Source organism: Fusarium redolens (assembly GCF_020744475.1).
Source record: "Fusarium redolens strain MPI-CAGE-AT-0023 chromosome Unknown BKA55scaffold_21, whole genome shotgun sequence".
NCBI classification, from domain to species: Eukaryota; Fungi; Ascomycota; class Sordariomycetes; order Hypocreales; family Nectriaceae; genus Fusarium; species Fusarium redolens.
In genome coordinates, this window is record NW_025763684.1 from 662,645 (window position 1) to 680,483 (window position 17,839).

Genomic DNA, 17,839 nt, shown 5'->3' on the forward strand with positions numbered 1-17,839 from the left:
TGTTTAATTATAAACTGTTGAACGGATCGCGTGCGCCTTGATGTCCTTTATTGTATGTGTATTGTGGAACTGTGTCCCCTCCCTTCCTCAGAGAGGGGTCTGCTTATAATGCTTTCCCAGCGAGGCCTAGCCTCGCTGACCGATGGCCGATAGGTCACAGGATGCCCCTTGCGGCCACCTTGTTGTCTGTTGTTCAACAGTAACAAACAAGCGAGTGTAACAAAAATCCACTCAGTATTTACAGCTTAAAATCTAGTCTTTTCAACAAGCTCTGAAAAATCCAAATTAAGCTTTAAATAACTAAAGATTATACATAATACTAGTCTGGCTATATATTTTATTTAAATAGGCTTTATAAAGTGTTTAAAAAATCACTTATATAGTTCACTACGACCTGCTTGTACTCTTGGCTTTTTCATTCCAACACATCGCTTCATTCTTTTTGTAGTCAATCGTTTATTTCATTGATCCCGCCAGCAGCTGGATTCCTGGCATTCCTTTCGTTAAACCACATTCGTTTTTTGCATAACCACTACTCGATCTTTTAACAATGCGTCTGCTCAACACCTTCGTCGCTATTGCGGCACTTCTCCCTGCTTGCTTTGCTGCCCTGCCTACCCAGGCCGAAGGTTTCGCCGCTAGCACCACCGGTGGTAAGGGTGGCCAGGTCGTTCGCCCCAAGAACAACCAGGAGCTCGTCAACTACCTCAAGGATAACACTGCTCGTATTATCTACCTTGAGCGCACTTTCGACTTCAAGAACTCTGAGGGCTCGACCAGCGAGACTGGCTGTGCTCCTTGGGGAACCGGCGCTCATTGTCAGCTTGCTATCAACAAGAATCTGTGGTGCACTAAATACGAACCTAACGCTCCCAAGGTCAACGTCAAGTACGACAAGGCTGGCCTGAACCCCATCATGGTTGGCTCTAACAAGAGCATCATCGGTGTTGGTTCCAAGGGTGTTATTAAGGGCAAGGGTCTCCGTCTCGCCAATGGTGTCAAGAACGTTATCATCCAGAACATCCACATCACGGACCTCAACCCTCACCTTGTCTGGGGTGGCGATGCTATCACTCTTGACGGAACTGACAATGTTTGGATTGACCACTGCACGACCTCCCTCATCGGCCGCCAACACATCGTTCTTGGTACCCAAGCCAGCGGCCGTGTTTCTATCACCAACAATAAGATCGATGGTAACAGCAACTGGTCCGCTAGCTGCAATACCTACCACTACTGGGGTATCCTCTTCCTTGGCTCTAACGACGTAAGTTAAGCAGCCTAACCTGGCAAATATGATCGATATCGTGTATTGACCTCTCGTAGATGGTCACCTTCAAGGGCAACTTCCTGTACAAGGTCTCCGGCCGTGCTCCCAAAGTTGCTGGTAACACCCTTCTCCACGTCGTTAACAACTACTTCTACGATATATTCGACCACGCCTTCGAGGTTGAAGATAAGGGTCAGGTTCTCATTGAAGGAAATGTCTTCCAGAATGTCAAAAACCCCTCCAAGCCTGGCAACAAGGGCCGCATTTTCAGCATCCCTAATACTGCCGCCGCCAATGTTTGCAAGGCTGCCCTTGGCCGTGCTTGCCAGCTGAATGCCTTTGGAAGCTCTGGTACTCTGGCTTCCTCAGCAACTTCAAGGGCAAGATCATTGCTTCTGCTGCTAGTGCTAACAGCGCCAAGGGTGCTCAGACTAAGTCCGGTTTCGGTGTCGCTTAAACAGGAGGTCTTGATGGGATTTAGTTGCAGCATTAACTGTTTTCATTCGATTGGGGATAGTATGCATTAAATTTGGGTTTATCATATCATGTGTTATAAGCCACAGAAGCTTACCAAGTCGTCTTTACAAGACGTAGTAAGCGAGCTAGTATAAAATGTATTTACTCTTGTTAACTTGGTATGACTGTAGTGTCTAAAACATTCTCATTCTAATAGTAGGAAAATTATGCCTGGAAGTAAAAGATATTTTTAAAACAACTTAACATAGAATTCTCAGAATTCAAGTTATGGTTTCCTTGAACGTAACTCTCCCCTGTAAAAATTCCTTTTTTCCTCGCAGCTGTTAGCAGCTTGCCAGTGGAGGGGCATTGTTCAGGCCACTCGCCCACGCTTTTGCCCTCAAGTCCCCATTGGGTCCTTTACAGGCACAGAGAACGACCTTGGGAGAGTTCGTCTTCTTTGGAAAATCCCGGGACCCCCTTCCCTTCAGGATTCAGACTGTTAGTCAGAGAGTCCTAGATTTGGAGTTCAAAGTCCTACTCGGGTAGGGCCTTGAGACCGGCCCCCCTTAGCCTGACCCATTCCACCTGTGGTGCCAGAGGGTCAGGCACGGGGGGTACGTTGACTAGGCACAGGGGCGGTTGACTGAGGAAATCTAAGATACCTCTTTTTCTTAGGTCTTTCCTTATTATCAGAAGTATCCTTCATCTCCAAATTTCCCCGCATATATCACGTGACTTTGACATATTAACGGTACTTCTTTTTCCTAGGCCTTGCCTTACTATTAGAGGTATCTTAAATTTCCTCAGTCAACCGAACCTTTTCCTAGTCACCGTACCCGCCGTGCTTGAGGCACGGTCACTGGTGACTGAATGAAAAGCACGGGGGGCCGGTCTCTAGGCCCTACCCGAGTAGTAGTAGTAGTAGTAGTAGTAGTAGTAGTAGTGGTAGTAGTAGTAGTAGCAAGCCAATTAAAGGAGACCAAAAGCACATTCTTAATAAACAACAAACCCTTGATAACGCCTACCTGGGTGACTATCAAAATATAATAACAGTATAGCCTAGCTCAGAGGCAAGGAGCCCAACCAGCTACTAGCACCTTGGCCTCTACCCAGCTCCTGCTTGCCCATTTAAACTCCAATATTATCCATCCTATAAGGTATTGCCTCCTTCTCTTCTGCATTAAATATAATTGAGCCTCGTATGTTAAAGCAAAACAAACGCTTCGTCTTCACGGCTCGCCAGCTGTAAGACCAAACCATCTTTCAGACTCACAACATAGCCATATTCACCTCAAATGCCGCGCCTGGAATGTCCATCATTGGGCAAATCAGCAAGAGAGCGACCTCCAAGTGTCCATAAAAGAAACCTTAAGCATTGTTCGACCCAATAAGTCGTATCGAGTAGGTAGCTGGGTCGGGCTAGCCGTGTTCCCCCTGCAAGTCATCAGGAATACGTTCGGGGACTGGTTGGCTCCTCCAAGCAATGTTGAGCTGTACCGTCCAGACTCAATGAGCCTGCTGACAGGAACAGACTCGGCGCAGTTACGTGGTCGTCATATTGAGTATTCAGTCAATAGTGGAACCGCATAGCAGACAGTGAGCCTTCTCAGTCCAGGTCTTATCGCCACCTGTTACGTTTTCACGCAGGTCGCGAATCTCCCATGCTGTAGGGCCGTCTTGCATCTTGAGAGTGGCCTCGAAAAGTCCCAGATATGGCTTGGAGTCTCCGGTCTTCTTCTTGTGACCCTTCTTGGCTGATCCTTTAGCTGATGCGGTGGCAATAGATCTGGATGGCGTTGGTCTAGGTATTGGAGTTTCTGTCTCACGAGGGGTCTCGCGAGCAGCCTTCTCGACGTGTACATTATCGTTCGTCTCGCCGGAACGGACATCGATCGTTGGCTGGGTCTCCTTCTCCTCGGCGTCAGTGGGCGATAGCGGACGGATCGCTTCCTCAGGCTTCTCTTCCTCAACAACCAATCCCTCGCTTCGATGGGACTTATCTGTTCCCAGTCGTTCGTAGACTTGCATAAGAATGTCGTGGGCCATACATTCGTGATGCATCCACTTCCCGCATTCCCAACTCGTGCATTCTATGAGGGTCTTCTCGGGGTTCGCAGGAGTTTGGCATTTGCACCTGAGTTCAACAGACTTTATTACCATTAGCACTTGCGAAAAAGGAATTAGGTTCTGGGCGACATACCGAAAGTTGCGAGTTACGGCAGTCGTACGCTTGACGCCAATAAAGCGCGTCTTGGATCTCCTCGTCGTCGGACTCTATCCATTGGTTGACGGTAACGGGTCCTGTTACACTGACAACATTAATAATATCCACTAAAAGAGAAAAATCGGTTAGTCGCATTGCAGCATAATATCGGTAAGCATTCTGGAACATACTGTGGTTGGAAGCAATCAGTTCGTCAGCGCCATGGTACGGCTGACGACCTTGAACCGTCTTCTTGCCGTCAAGGGTTCCCTCAGGGAGTTCATCAGGCCAGTACATCCAGTAGACGCGTGCATAGACGTGATGCTGATCGGAAGCACGGATCTCGAGGATGCGCGCGACCCAGCCATCATTACTCTTCTTGGAGATACCCTTGCCATCACCTTGAGCTTTGTGTTGTTCAATGGTCCGCTCGTTGGCGACATGCACGAAGTCTTCGCTAGAATATCTGAAACCATTGTCTGCCAAGAGTTAGCCATGAGCCCCTCACAATTTGTGACGCCGCTGAGATTTCATCGGATACTTACAGACAACGGTTTTATAGCACGCCATTTTTTGCCATTTCTTTCCAGGGCCGACGGTGTAGTATAGATCCATGGTGTTATGCGTTTTGAAGCTGCCCGTTGGGGAGAAGGGAGAGCCTTGAAACCGAACCAGTTTATCGTCATCTTGACCATCGCGCTTCCGCTTCTTGGTCTTGCGAATTTCCTTCTGGGCAGCCGGAGGGCTAGTCGCGTAAGAAATCGTAAAAGGGCACTCATCGCGACTCTCCCCCCCGACAGATCGCGATCTCTTGCGATTGCTCATTGTGGCGTTTTAATACCGTTGGCCCTTGGGTATGACCGCGTTGAGAGTGGAGAGAGGATGGGTTTGCGGAGAAACGATAAGGCGCGCGAAGAAACGGCGAGGGAAGGGGAGAAAAAAATGAAAGAGAATCGCATATACGTGATTTTGCGATGGCGAGATCTGTGCTGAGCTGAGCCCAATTGGTCTCTGGATCGTCGCGTGCGCGATTTCCCTTATGTCATCGACTTGGGCCTCTATGATTGGACGAGAACGGCCCGAGAGTGGAGTGGCTTCTGAAGAAAAGCAGAACTCTCTAAATGTCATAAATATACTTTGATTCATTTTTCATATCCTCATAAACTAGGATATGGTGCTAGATAACTTGATAGATAAGCGGACCGGGTTTTGTTTGTTATTGAATGGGATCGGGCCACCGTTGTAGATTTGATATATGCAAGGCCCGATTTGGCTGACAGTCAGATATGATTTTTCTACTGATGTAATAGAAGGCTCTTCTTTAACATTCACAAAATGGTTGAAGAAGGGTAAGTTGAATGCAGTTCTGCGTGAAAGAGAGTCGAGAAGAATTGAGAGTAAAGTTTCAGAACTGCCTGGGGAGCCCTAGCTCATACGAGTTGGCTAGGTTTGGAAGTGAAACCAGAGCGGCAACCTGAGCCAGTTCTTGTTTGTGGGGCTCTAGGAAGCGGGGCCATTCCGTGACTCGAAGCCACTGGGATTGATGTCTAGGGTCGGAAGATAGAAGCTTTATGTCAAAACCAGTCTGGTTTGATATTGCTGAGTTTTCGTTTTCTTGCTGGGCAAGCTGAAGGTTTATAATGTCCTCGAGTCCAGTTTAAGCAAACGCAGGGCTGATATTGGTCGCGTTACTTCCTGCATCAGATCCAGATGGGCTTTCCTCCATGTCCTCGTGAACTTTGCGGGCCTCGACGATGAAGTACCTACATCGTGAACCGTGAAAAAGGGTTTGACAAGAGACTGGAGTCCGGACTAGACCAGCCTGGGCCAAACCCTTGATCCCTCCAACCTCTCCCCTTCGTCGGCGCCCCGGTTGGCGCAATGGTTGCTTATGGACCTTTTTGAGATGATCCTCTATTGCTGTGCGACCTCGGCAGACATACCGGTCTCGATCGACTTGACAAAGTAGACAGTAAATTCCATCGTGGAAAACACTAAGGAACTGAATCGGATGGGCGATCGGCAGCGGTCGCACCCTAATACTACAGTCCAAAATCAATTGTACAACAATTGATTTAATTTACCCCACTTTACAGGGGGTTGACTTGATTTTTGACAAGGGGTAGACTTGAATTTCGAAAAATGGACTAGCGTTGGGGTAAACTCGATTTTGACAGGGGTTGACTTGGATTTCTGATTGGTTCTTGCTTACACGTTCAGGCAAGACAACACTTTAACAGCAGCGCGTCGAGCTTTGAATCCTATTTATCAACGTCTATCACAATGAATGTGAGATCTAACCAACAATCTATTATTTTTTAGCTTGTTTCAAGAATATCCGTCAGACCATGGCACTCAAGCCTACGACGGAGCTCGGTCCTTCTAACCCTACTCTTCTATTCCTAATTGTCGCGTACCCCTGTCCACTGCTCAAGTACCTGTCTATCTCCGGTTTATTCCCCCTCAATCCATACTGTGGCGATTGATTTGTCCCATTTCGATCGACGATCTGCACGCGCGTCATATGCGTGTATACGCGTACTTTAGCTTTCATACTTTATAAACCCTCTTTACTGTAATTTCAGTCCGAGGTTTCTTTCCAACGATCTACATCATTATCGATCCTCCCACTTTCACCTGAAAGAGGACTCTGAATAACATACCCCCAGCAAAATGTAAGCCAAAGTGGTGATCTCGTCATTTCATTGGTCGACTTTGCTTTTTTTTTCCCCATCAGAGAGTTTCAACTTCAAGCTATGCAATGCCCTATACGCGGCGACGCGCGTATGTCGTGTACCCTGGCTATCGACCTGCGGAGGCATATGAGCCCAACGAGTTACAAATCTTCATTGCCATCATCTCTTTGGAAATACCAATCACGACGTCAGAACAATCACATCATGAAGAGACCATTCGAAAGCACTCAGACTGACTATGTTGCGGCCACTGGCACAAGCGAGACGACCCCATGGCTGCAGCACACACGCTGGGCTAAGCTATTCCGGAATAGATCACTCGAAATCATTGCCGCCACGGCGAAGCTACCGGCCTCGCAATGGAGTAGAAGATACCTACTTGGTCAATGGCAAGGACTTTATATCTGGAGCTCTGCCGAAACTGAAGCCCAGTTGCAGGTTATCCTTCGCGGGCTAGACTTGATGTTCGACAGGGCAAGAGCTACGCTTGATCGCACGCCATATATCTCGCGCTGTTGGCTAAATACATATGCTAAAGATGCTTTTTGGCCGCATGGATTTCGAGTCATACCAAGCTTTAAGAAGTATCTGGCAATATGGAAAAGATTCATCTGCTTCGTATTTCGCGCTCTGCAATACCCGTCTCGGCAGCGTAAGGAGGTATATAACTTGCGTTTGGGATCCAATGAGATTAATATGATGCAGCATATATTATATCTGGTCGGTCAACTGCAACTAGGAGAGGATGGCAACGTCAGCGACAGCTCAGACAGTGAGGGTGACGAATCTTATGGCCAAGACTGGCACGACGACTGCGAAATTCCTTCAGAGCTTGAAAATTCAGTTACCGACCAAGACTTTGACACAAGTACAGACGAGGATGAGGAAGTAGGTAGAGATCAAACATCAGACTCCGAAGGATCTGGCTTCTCTCTTCCGAATGGTAACTGGCTGCGGCTGTCTGAGGCTTTATTCCAATTATCAATGATGTTTTGGACATATCAAGATCCCGCTGGAAACCTGTCATCTTCGACCATCGTCCACTTCACTGCTGTCATGGGCATTCGACAACAATCCCTTGCCTTCCACTCGGCCCATAATTCTACAAGTGAGCTAGCAGGATTGATCTGGATCGGCCGATTATTGTTCCTCGAGTATGCCTTGCCGGTCTATAGCTATTCTACTCTGGTTTACGAATGGCCTCGTCGAGATCATTATCCATCGCAGCCTGACCGCTTGGATGCGATTCGCAAGAAGTACTTGATTCGAGGCTGCTATACCCCATTCGGAGAAATCATTGAGCTTAAAGCCTTTGCCAAGTCAATTGTTAAGAGAGAAGGCATCCCCGGAAACCTCTCCTGGGATCCAGACGGGAAGTCATTTATAATCGGACATGACATCAAGTTCAAGCTTTCTGAATTTTGCGCAACCCATTGCAAAGCCATTAAACTCGTGGGAGAGCGGATAGACGAGATGATGTTAGGGCTTGAAGTGGATATCAAGACGGACAAGATCCAAGATGACCTCACTTGCCGAAAAGCCGGATGGTCTTTCATACAAGACCCAAAGAACAAGCTAGCGGACACCTGGGAGCAATTAGCAGATACCCTGAGATCGTCAAGTTTTCGCGGCAAACCTTTTATCAAAGGCACGGACTGGCAGGTCGACACCTGTATAGCATATCTTAATGCTGGTATAGACCTCAGTAAGCTGACATTCGCTGCATCGCATCTTTCGGGAGGGTTACCCGGAAGGGGTACCGAGATACCATACGCCACCACTCTTTCGGCATACCCACTCTTTCGGCAAGCAAAATAAAAAAAGCTCCACCAAAACTCCCCAACTTCACTTACGCCAGAATTGACTAAAGTAAATGGCTAGATAATATCTCTACTGATTATAGAAATGACTGGAGTTGACGATTGGGGTACTTTAAGGTTGTGCGGGGTACGCGATCTATGCATGCGTTGCTTTGGAAATGTTGTCAGCTTAATCTCCAAGTTCCTCACCGCTTCTTTCCGTGTTTTCTGGCCTTTATCTTTGACAACGACAAGAAAATGCCTAGGCCAAGATTTCGATGGAAATATACAGAGGAAAACATGGCAGAGGCTATATTGGATGTTACTGATAATGGCTTTTCGCCCCCTCAAGCCGCTCAGAGACATGGTGTGCCCCGAAGCACTCTAGTCGACAGACTTAATGGCCGTCGGGCCGTGAATGAGCAGATCCACCCTCGTCGACGCTTGTCCAAGAGCCAAGAGGATCGATTGGCTTTCTGGGTACTCCGCCAGGAGTCCTTGGGCTACGCTCCGTCCCACAGTCAGATCCGCGCTTGGTCATGGGCTTGTTGAGACGGCAGGGCGAACAGCCCGACTTGGGACACAACTCGGTGGCCAGGTTTATCAATCGTCGCGCAGACCTAAAGACCAAGATGGGCAGACGCCAAGAAGCCAAAAGATTCAACTCTTTCACACCTAAAGCGATTCATTGATACTTTGATATTCGGGAGGGCCATTATGGCTGGATCGAGCCTGAAAACACCGTCAATGTTGACGAGGGAGGTATCATGATTGGTTTCGGTAAGTATCTATCTGTATACCGTTCAAGTGCTTGAAATTTGCCCAACTGAACCTTTTTGTTTAGGCTTAGATAGCCTGGTTGTTGGAAGCGCAGACCCGAAGCGGAAGGCATTTCTCAAGGGACCACAGACTCGAAACTGGACTTCATTTATCGAAACCGTAACTGCTGATGGCCGCGTTTTAGTTCCCGGCATAATCTTCAAGGGGAAAGAGCTCCAGAAACAATGGTTTCTTGACGAGTTCAAGCAGATAGCAGACTGGTATTATATAACATCGCCTAACGGGTGGACTGACGACCACATTGGCATTGAATGGCTCGAGAGAGTTTATCTGCCACAGACTACGCCCGCCGACGAGTCAGACGCGAGACTGATCATTTTAGATGGCCATGGAAGCCATGCGACGGTATGTCCTTCATTTCTCCAACCTCAAGATCGGCGCTGAGTGGTGGAAGGATGAATGGATGGCCACGTGCTTCTTGAACAATGTTTACTGCTGCTACCTGCCAGCACACTGCTCTCATGGACTTCAACCACTGGACAATGGAGTATTCAATGTATCCAAGGCTGCATATCGACGAGAGTTGGAGAAGTTCGCCTTGTTGACTGATTCCACCCCGATGGACAAGGCCAATTTCATCAGGGCCTACGCCAAGGCTCGCCGAGTTGGCATGACGCGAAAGAACATACTGTCTGCTTGGAGGGTTACTGGAAACTGGCCGATCTCCCGTGAAAAAGCGCTCCGGCACCCTGAAATCCAACAAGATAGGCCAAACGGCAGCCCGAGAGCGACTCCCGAACCAAGGCCATATTTCGACTCGGACGATACACCACAGACGAGCCGCCAAATTCGTGATCTTGGGCTGAACAAAACACCAAAGACACGGAGACGGTACAGCGTGATAGCCAAGGGCTTTGAGGCTCAACAGCAGACGGTAGCGGCGCATACGCTGAGGATTGCTAGCCTAGAGGAAGAATTGGCTCGGCTGAAGAGAGGGAAGAAGAGGAAGGCGGTGCCGAATCCTAACAAACGTTTCATGACCCTTGGAGAGACTTTAGCTGGTGGAGAAGTCATGCCAGAAGAGGAGGCTCAAAATACGCCTGGTGGGGTGGAATCTGTGTGTTCAAGCGAACAGGAGGCAGAATCGGAGGCTGGCTCAGTCATCGAAGTCAGAGAGGAAACCATACCCCACCAACTCACCAGGCGATCAGAGCGGCTCGTAAAAAAAAACAAAATTTCAACAGAGACATTAATTTATGATTTATCAAACAAAATATTCCATGTATATCTCGCAATTTGGTCAAATTATGTGGAAATAAAGTTGCCGATTTTTGGTGGTGCTTTTTTTATTTTGCTTGCCGAAAGAGTGGGTATGCCGAAAGAGTGGTGGCGTATGGTATGCATTACATAGCCGACTTCATGAAGGTGGTCTGGCAAGTACTTCTGTTCAAAGCGCGCCACTCTCTCCTTGAAACAGGCCTCGTTTGGGGAGCTCACGATCAAGTGCCAGAATTGATAGAATTCGCCCCAAGCTTCTTCTGTTTTATCAGTCGGCTGACTGGAGCGGAAGCTGGCAACATCTCGAGTCGTGAAAGCTGGCAGACAATGCCGTAGCACTGCTTTATTAGCATGCCAGAGACAAAGGAGCGACTGAGAGGTGGGAAATGAGGTGGCAACAGCGTTCATACAGGCGATACAACGGTCTGTTAGCACGACAGACGGTAGTTTGGAGCAATGGTGATCATAGAGAGACCGCAGACGATCCAATGCCCACCCATAGTCATCCTCTGATTCTCCGCTCAGGAAGGCAAAAGCTATGCAGAAGGACTTTTGACAGGCGTCGACTCCGATCATGTCAAGAAGAGGCATGCCATATTTGTTTGTCTTATAAGTGCAGTCCAGAAGGAGAATATCGGGATATGCCTGAAGGTACGTCAAGGAGTCAGGGTGAGCAAATAAGACGGCTGTGACTCGACCATCTGAGCCGAATTGCATCCGGCTCCAAAACCCTTCCTCATCAAGCTGATTAGCAAGGGCGTGGATAGTGGTTTGTCCTTCGCAAAGTTTGCGTCGAGTTGCTGCTAAGCAGTTGTAAACATCTTGCTGGGTTGCCGCGGAATTACAGTATTGGCGCAGGTATGTTCTAATGGTCTAGGTGCAATTCCTGCATTGGCGAGCCTTTCAAGTTGAGTTTGGTCCTCCTCAGGTAGTTTACGGTGTATTGGGTGAGCCGACAGATGCTGACTGGGAGGGTGATTGTGAAGAGAGAAGCGGGTATCCGGCCGGTGTCGTAATGTCCACCTACTCTTGTCGAGTGATTCTTTGGCCAGAACAGAGAATTTACAACCGGTCCCTCGAGTAGTGGTCTTGCGTTGTCTTTCTCTCGTCGAACTGGGCCGGCGACATGACCGATCGCATGTGTACGTGATAGTTTGTCTGCCGCTCTTTTCAACCGTCGAACGTCCGGTCGTAAAGGCGTAACCTCTATGGGCCGCCCAATCGTTGATCGCCTTGAACAACGCATCGCGCGACTCATATTCATGTTCGGGAGGGAGGCAATCTTCAGTGAATGACAAGATCGTTCCCATTGTTTGAGGATCACCGCTGAATGTCGTTCTTCGGTGAGCGCACTGTGACCCAGCCTTCGCGTCCTGACGCGACGGCGTTAAAAAGCAAGACAGTGTGTTTTCATCGACTCGTAGGTTGAAATCAGGACTAGACGCACTGTGCTTAGTCATTTTTACGGGACCCGTGAAATTAATAGAATCACGGGTACCCGTGAACCTATTGGCTCCCGCAGGGAACTGCCACAAGCTGGCCTCCCGCAAGGGTCACCACTATCGCCGATACTGTTCCTGTTCTTCAATGCAGACTTAGTGCAGAGCAGGATAGACTCGAACGGAGGCTCGATTGCGTTTGTCGACGACTACTCAGCCTGGGTCACAGGTCCGACGGCCGAAGACAACAGAGAGGGCATTCAGGCCATCATCGACCGTGCACTGGACTGGGAAAGACGCAGCGGAGCGACATTTGAGTGCGACAAGACGACCATCGTGCACTTTACCCGCGTCATCGACCGTACCAGCCGCATACCGTTCACGATCAAGGGAGATGTGATCAAGCCGAAGCGGAAGGCCAAGATCCTGGGCGTCATCATGGATGCAGGACTAAGATTCAAGAAACACATGGCTGAAGCGGCCACCAGAGGTCTCACGGCGGCCATGTGCCTGAGAAGACTGAGGATGCTATCTCCACGCACGGCTAGGCAGCTGTTTACGGCGACCGTCGCTCCGGCGATGGACTACGCTTCGGTCGTGTGGTCGCATGCACGAAACGAAAGAGCACTGAGCTGGTTCAACAGGGCTCAGAAGATAGGAGCACGAGCCATCACGGGTGCTTTCCGGACAGTCGCGACAGCAGTGATGGAGGCAGAAGCCAACATACAGACGGTATGCGAGCGACATGCTCAAGCAGGCATGCGGATGTACATCAACATCAAGACGGTGCCAAAGACGCACCCGCTAGCAGCCCTCAAGGTGTCGGCGAGTCGAAGATACATGTCACCGTTGAAGAAGCTGGCGCTTGCGTATGAAGGCAGCGGAACGGAGCGGATGGAAACGATTGAGGCCTATGCGGTACCACCGTGGTACAACCGGGTGCCGCTTGTACGCGAGGCCGATCGTGAAGCGGCGAAAATAGCTGCAAAGAACGTCAACGACATTGTCATCGCGACCAGTGCTTCCGACAGGGGAGGTCTAGTGGGTATGGGCGGCATCGTGGCCCAAAGATCGCCTGGTCAAACAGACAGGATAGTGGCCAGGTACTCGGCCACGCTCGGGTCACGAGACGATCAGAACCCGTACACCGCCGAGCTGGAGGCGATAGCGATGGCATTGCGATGCATGCCGGATGGTCTACAATGTCGAGAGCTTACGGTGCTGTCAAGTAGCCAGTCGTCACTCAAGGCGATTGCCCGACCGCAACAGCAATCAGGCCAGACCTCCATCCGTCAGATCTACGAGCACATCGAGCGACTGAGAAAGGGAAACAATAGAGTCAAGATGATCTGGGTACCATCCAGAGACGATGACCTCAGCATGAGTCGTGAAGCAAAGAGACAAGCCAAGAAGGCTACCAGAGCGGGATGCACGCCGCAATCGCTACCGTACCAGGCCCGCTCCACGCGGCTCAGGCTGGCAGTGTCGCAGCTGCATCAGCAACGGAAACTACCCAACAATGTAGGCAACTACTCCAAACGGATAGATCGGGCCCTACCAGGCAAACATACGCAAGCACTATACGACATTTGCAAGAGACGAGAAGCCGGAGTGCTCTCGCAGCTCCGCACGGGAATGGCGAAGATCAACAGCTACCTCAACAAGATCGGGGCCGCAGAGTCGGACATGTGTGAATGTGGATGTGGACCAGAGACAATGGAGCATTTTCTGTTCCGATGCACAAGATGGGAAGCAGAGCGTGATGCCATGCGTCGAGTAGGACAAAACATGATGGGCAACCTTTCCTTCTTTCTAGGTGGAAAGTCGGCGTCAGACGGAGCTAAGTGGAGACCTAACCTGGAGGCGGTGCGAGCGACAGTCAAATTTGTGATGGCGACAGGAAGATTGAGCCAGGAAGGAGTTTGAGAAGGAGAAAACAAATGACTACTAATATTAACATCACAGCTGATTACTAACAACAAACAGCCTCAAGTTGACAGACCATGCTTCAGCTGCTGAAGATAGGATGCTGAACACTTGGAGATGGTATTGGTTGGCCTTCAAGCAGGTCTGTCAAGCAGTGTCAAGCAAACGGGGCTAGAAAAGTAAGAACAGGAAGAGCAGTAGGGCTTTCTTTTGTGTAGAATGGACGAAAAGCGGGGAATACGTGAATAGCTTAGCGTAGCCACAGGCCCTATGAGGTCCGTTCTCCCGGGCGTAATAAATACTACTACTACTACTATTGGCTCCCGCACCGCGGCCGGTGCGACGCGCAGTATGACCTCATCAGAAGGCTTGGCATTTCCATCGCGGACACCAAACTGAACCGTGACTCGCCCATCCCAGGCCTTTGAGCGTCTAGTGTCTCGAAAGCTCAAGTGCAGCCTGCAATTCCTGCTGAGAAAAAGTGTGCTTCTCAACAAAGACCCAGCTCTTTCCCTGCTTGCAAAAGATTCGTGCAAACTTGCGCTGGGTGGTGTCTATTGAGTGGAAACTGCCGATTGGTTCTATGAGGCGCACTTGAGGTTCAGTAGCTCGTTGCTACCCCGCTCCGGAGGATCCGAAGAGACGAAGTCATAAGAAGGCAGCTTTGGGCAAGAAACGAAGAAGTCAGGAATTAATGGTCATCCAGTAATAGACCCTACTTGTAAATCGGGTACTTATTGGCGACGCAGTAGCCGCCTTAGGTCGCAACAAGAGACGTTGGCGATCTCTCCCAGCGAACAGCAACTGCATTCACTATCGGTTGTGTTCAAAGGGCGAGTCAATCGCCTTGTAGGTAAATACCCAGTAAGACCACTTCGATGACGAGCATCCAATTGCAACGAATGTGGCTTTACAGAACAAAAGAGGCCACTCAACAGAACCTATATGCCTGGTATCGGTATTGGCCTTTCTTGATAACTACGAGTTAAGTGACTGTCACAATATAATCCATTGTCCATCCTAAACTTTTGCTGCTCCTCCTGGTGAAGCCAAGTAGCTTTTACCCTACTTCAGTCGCCATCCGGGACAAATGAGGCAGGCGACTTCGCGTCCGCAGACCCGTCCTCGGGGGTCGGGGAGTTTCTCATCGTCCTTTGCCTAGCTTCCAACATGCTGCTCACCCATTGTGCGATCTACCGGTAACCAAAAGCAGAGATGCAAACTTTAACATGAGCACTCGCCCTACCTCCCAATCACGTCTCACCTAGCTGAGAGCTAAATGGCCATCAGTAACTTCAGCTCTGATGCCTTCATTACCGCCTCAACAATACTGTCAGCCTACCATGTCTTATTTATTCTAATTGTTGAATCATACTCTAGTGACCTCTGTGTACAGGGTATCTAGTGCTTCTACAGTGGTATGACGAAGGATAACCCGCAGTATACCTGGATAAAGACCCACATCCCTCCATCTCGATCTGGTTCCGTGCTCTTGGGAATATCGGTGCGGACCGTTGGTGGCCCCGTCCCAGGTGTTTGTTGCGACTTAATACCGTGGGGCCGTTCCGTTCGGTGCCGGCTCGGGCTATTCTTCAAGTCCTAAGTCCGCTATCTCCGGATGCCTTCAATCCCGACGTCAGGGTATAAATAAAGATCCTCCAGGGAGTTCGACGCTTGCATTTCAGGCACAACTATTGACGCTTCTGACAGACCTAGTCAGACTCTACTATGACAACCACTCAGAGAGTTACCTTCCCCAGCCGGGGACTTCAAATAGCGGCCAACCTCTTTCTTCCTCCCCCGGAGGCACAGCTCCCTGATCGAAAACACGCTGCCGTCATTGTGGGACACCAAGGAACTGGCATCAAAGAGCAAGCTTCTGGTCTCTACGCAGAGACCCTGGCCACCGCGGGATATGTCGCCCTCGCGTTCGATGCAGCACATTGGGGCGAAAGCGAGGGCATTCCGCGAGGTTTGGAAGATCCTTCTCAACGTGTGGAAGACTTCAAATGTGCGGTTACCTTCCTTAGCCAGTTCGGAAACACTGTCGTCGATCCATCCCGAATTGGTGTGGTTGGGATATGCGCGTCTGGTGGCTATAGCTTTTTCGCTGCCGCGACAGACGTCCGCATCAAGGCCATCGCTGGTATTTCGCCAATGTGTAACGGCACGTTTGCGCGTGCAGGACTGAAGGACCCCGCCACCGGGCTTATCAATCGGGAGACACTAAATCAGCAACTTGCTTACGCCGCAAATTGTCGGCTGGAAGAAGCGAAAGGCCATCCCGCGCCTGTTCACAATGCTCTGGACGGCCTTGCGAGTGTCTTTTCGAACCCTAAAGAGGATATCAAAGGTTACTACAGCTCTCCTCTCTGGAGGCATCCCAGGTGTACCAACGAGATGGTGATAAGGAGTGTGGAGCTTCTTGTACCTTTTGATGCATTCCAACATATCGAATGGATCTCGCCGAGGCCAGTCCTGTTCGTCGCCGGAAGCGAGGCCGTAACGCTGCCCTTTGTCAAAGAAGCCTACGAGCGTGCTCTCGAGCCAAAAGAGCTTGTAATCGTGCCAGGTAAATACCATGTCGACCTTTACCAAGATATTAGCGAGACCGGCCCTAAGTTGGTTAGCTTCTTTGCGGAGTCTCTATGTAAATAGCATGCTGGTTAATCAGACTGCTTTTACCAACTTGACCTGACATCCCAGTTCCAGAGCCACGGCTGCTTCACTAATAACGGATAGACGATGCTGACGGAACTATCTTGGCGTCGTCCGCTGTTGCGTATAATCACGTAGAAAACGAGCGGCGAAACACTCGCGAGACTAACCTAGACGCTCAGCCAGAGTCAAGGTACTCGGCCAACTATCATGGTCATCGTGAAGACCGCAGAGAGGCCCAAGCTGGAAGACTCCTTTTCTTCAGGCTGGAACTCTTCTAACCCCCTCCTGCTGAACGTCATACAAGAGGCAAAGAATGTTAGATTAAGGGGTCAAGTAGAATGCAGCTTTTATCAACTTCGGGTGCTGTAGAAAGCCTGTGCAAAGAACAGCCACGACTAACGACACGTGATATGCGACAGGATTGGGAAATTATCTGAAAGACTTCTATAGCATGACGGCTAGCGACATCAGATCGACGAGAGTCCTTCGCTATGCGGGGTTAGTTAAGGCACGGACCCGTGACCGGAGGTCTGGTTCCTGGGGCTCTACATCGGTCACGGATTGATGATATTACCTCAATACCTAACAAGCCTTTTCTCAGTTTAGGTAAGGCTATTAATAAACAAGGGAATAAGGCTTTAATTGCGAATTAACGACGTAAAAAGAGATGAAATATGAAATGAAATGAAATAAGGGAGTAAGATAATCTGCTTGCCTACCGATGCAAAGAGGTCATTCACACAAATTATGGGTAGAAGATTTAGGTAATAGTTAGGTCGTTAAATCGTTTCTTCTTGTAATCTAAGTAGTATATTTCTGTATGGGTCATGAAATGCCTTGCGAGTCTCTGGTCTACGCTCGCTAAAGAACAGTGCAGCCCGCCGTAGCAGGCTTTCTATCCATACTCCATACTCCATACGGCGCCTTATGGAATATGGAATATGGAATGCAACCCATGTGGAACTTAATCCATACATATGGAAACTAAGAAATGACGTCATTTACATTATCAACTAAACCGAATCTGGGTTGGAGCTCTGCCAGCCAGCCGAATCATCTAACCCCTCTACGTTGTTGTCCTCAATACCTTCCGCCTCAAGTAAATCTACCGGATAACCTTGTGTTATCCCGCTTTTGATCCAACTCTTCATGCATTCGCCTCTTTCAATTGTACGACTACCCAATTGGCACCGGTCCCACGAAATTGTGCGTCGTGCCCCGGAGAAGACGCGCTCCGGCTCGGCAGACATGGCTGGTATCGAGAGGATATCAACAGCCATTCGAGAGAGACGAGGGTATGTCTGTTGTTGTTCTTCTCTGAGCCACCA

The 17,839-nt window shown here is 49.4% G+C and overlaps 6 protein-coding genes across 6 annotated transcripts; 5 read left to right on the forward strand and 1 right to left on the reverse strand.

Moving 5' to 3' along the window:
• The first annotated feature begins 444 nt into the window (after nt 1-444).
• Nucleotides 445-2,610, forward strand: BKA55DRAFT_667561 (pectin lyase fold/virulence factor). Its single transcript, XM_046197843.1, has 3 exons — nt 445-1,267; nt 1,327-1,674; nt 2,262-2,610. Exons 1-3 carry the CDS (start codon nt 551-553, stop codon nt 2,370-2,372), a joined length of 1,176 nt encoding a protein of 391 aa, XP_046043494.1. The 5' UTR covers nt 445-550; the 3' UTR covers nt 2,373-2,610.
• A 685-nt stretch (nt 2,611-3,295) lies between these two features.
• On the reverse strand, nt 3,296-4,757 carry BKA55DRAFT_696299 (uncharacterized protein; the record flags this gene model as incomplete). The annotated part of the gene is made up of 4 exons (XM_046200246.1): nt 3,296-3,877; nt 3,930-4,060; nt 4,124-4,411; nt 4,478-4,757. 4 exons carry the CDS (start codon nt 4,755-4,757, stop codon nt 3,296-3,298), a joined length of 1,281 nt encoding a protein of 426 aa, XP_046043495.1.
• A 2,075-nt stretch (nt 4,758-6,832) lies between these two features.
• Nucleotides 6,833-7,616, forward strand: BKA55DRAFT_598628 (uncharacterized protein; the record flags this gene model as incomplete). Its single annotated transcript, XM_046196270.1, has 2 exons — nt 6,833-7,516; nt 7,548-7,616. 2 exons carry the CDS (start codon nt 6,833-6,835, stop codon nt 7,614-7,616), a joined length of 753 nt encoding a protein of 250 aa, XP_046043496.1.
• Nucleotides 7,617-7,648: 32 nt separating this feature from the next.
• Nucleotides 7,649-8,089, forward strand: BKA55DRAFT_490882 (uncharacterized protein; the record flags this gene model as incomplete). Its single annotated transcript, XM_046186255.1, has 1 exon — nt 7,649-8,089. A coding segment is annotated over one exon (441 nt), but the record flags the coding sequence as incomplete, so codon positions are not given.
• Nucleotides 7,833-8,515, forward strand: BKA55DRAFT_582601 (uncharacterized protein). Its single transcript, XM_046194132.1, has one exon. It carries the CDS (start codon nt 8,102-8,104, stop codon nt 8,444-8,446), a length of 345 nt encoding a protein of 114 aa, XP_046043498.1. The 5' UTR covers nt 7,833-8,101; the 3' UTR covers nt 8,447-8,515.
• Nucleotides 8,516-15,578: 7,063 nt separating this feature from the next.
• BKA55DRAFT_598629 (X-Pro dipeptidyl-peptidase protein) lies at nt 15,579-16,508 on the forward strand (the record flags this gene model as incomplete). The annotated part of the gene is made up of 1 exon (XM_046196271.1): nt 15,579-16,508. One exon carries the CDS (start codon nt 15,579-15,581, stop codon nt 16,506-16,508), a length of 930 nt encoding a protein of 309 aa, XP_046043499.1.
• Between the last annotated feature and the right edge of the window lie 1,331 nt (nt 16,509-17,839).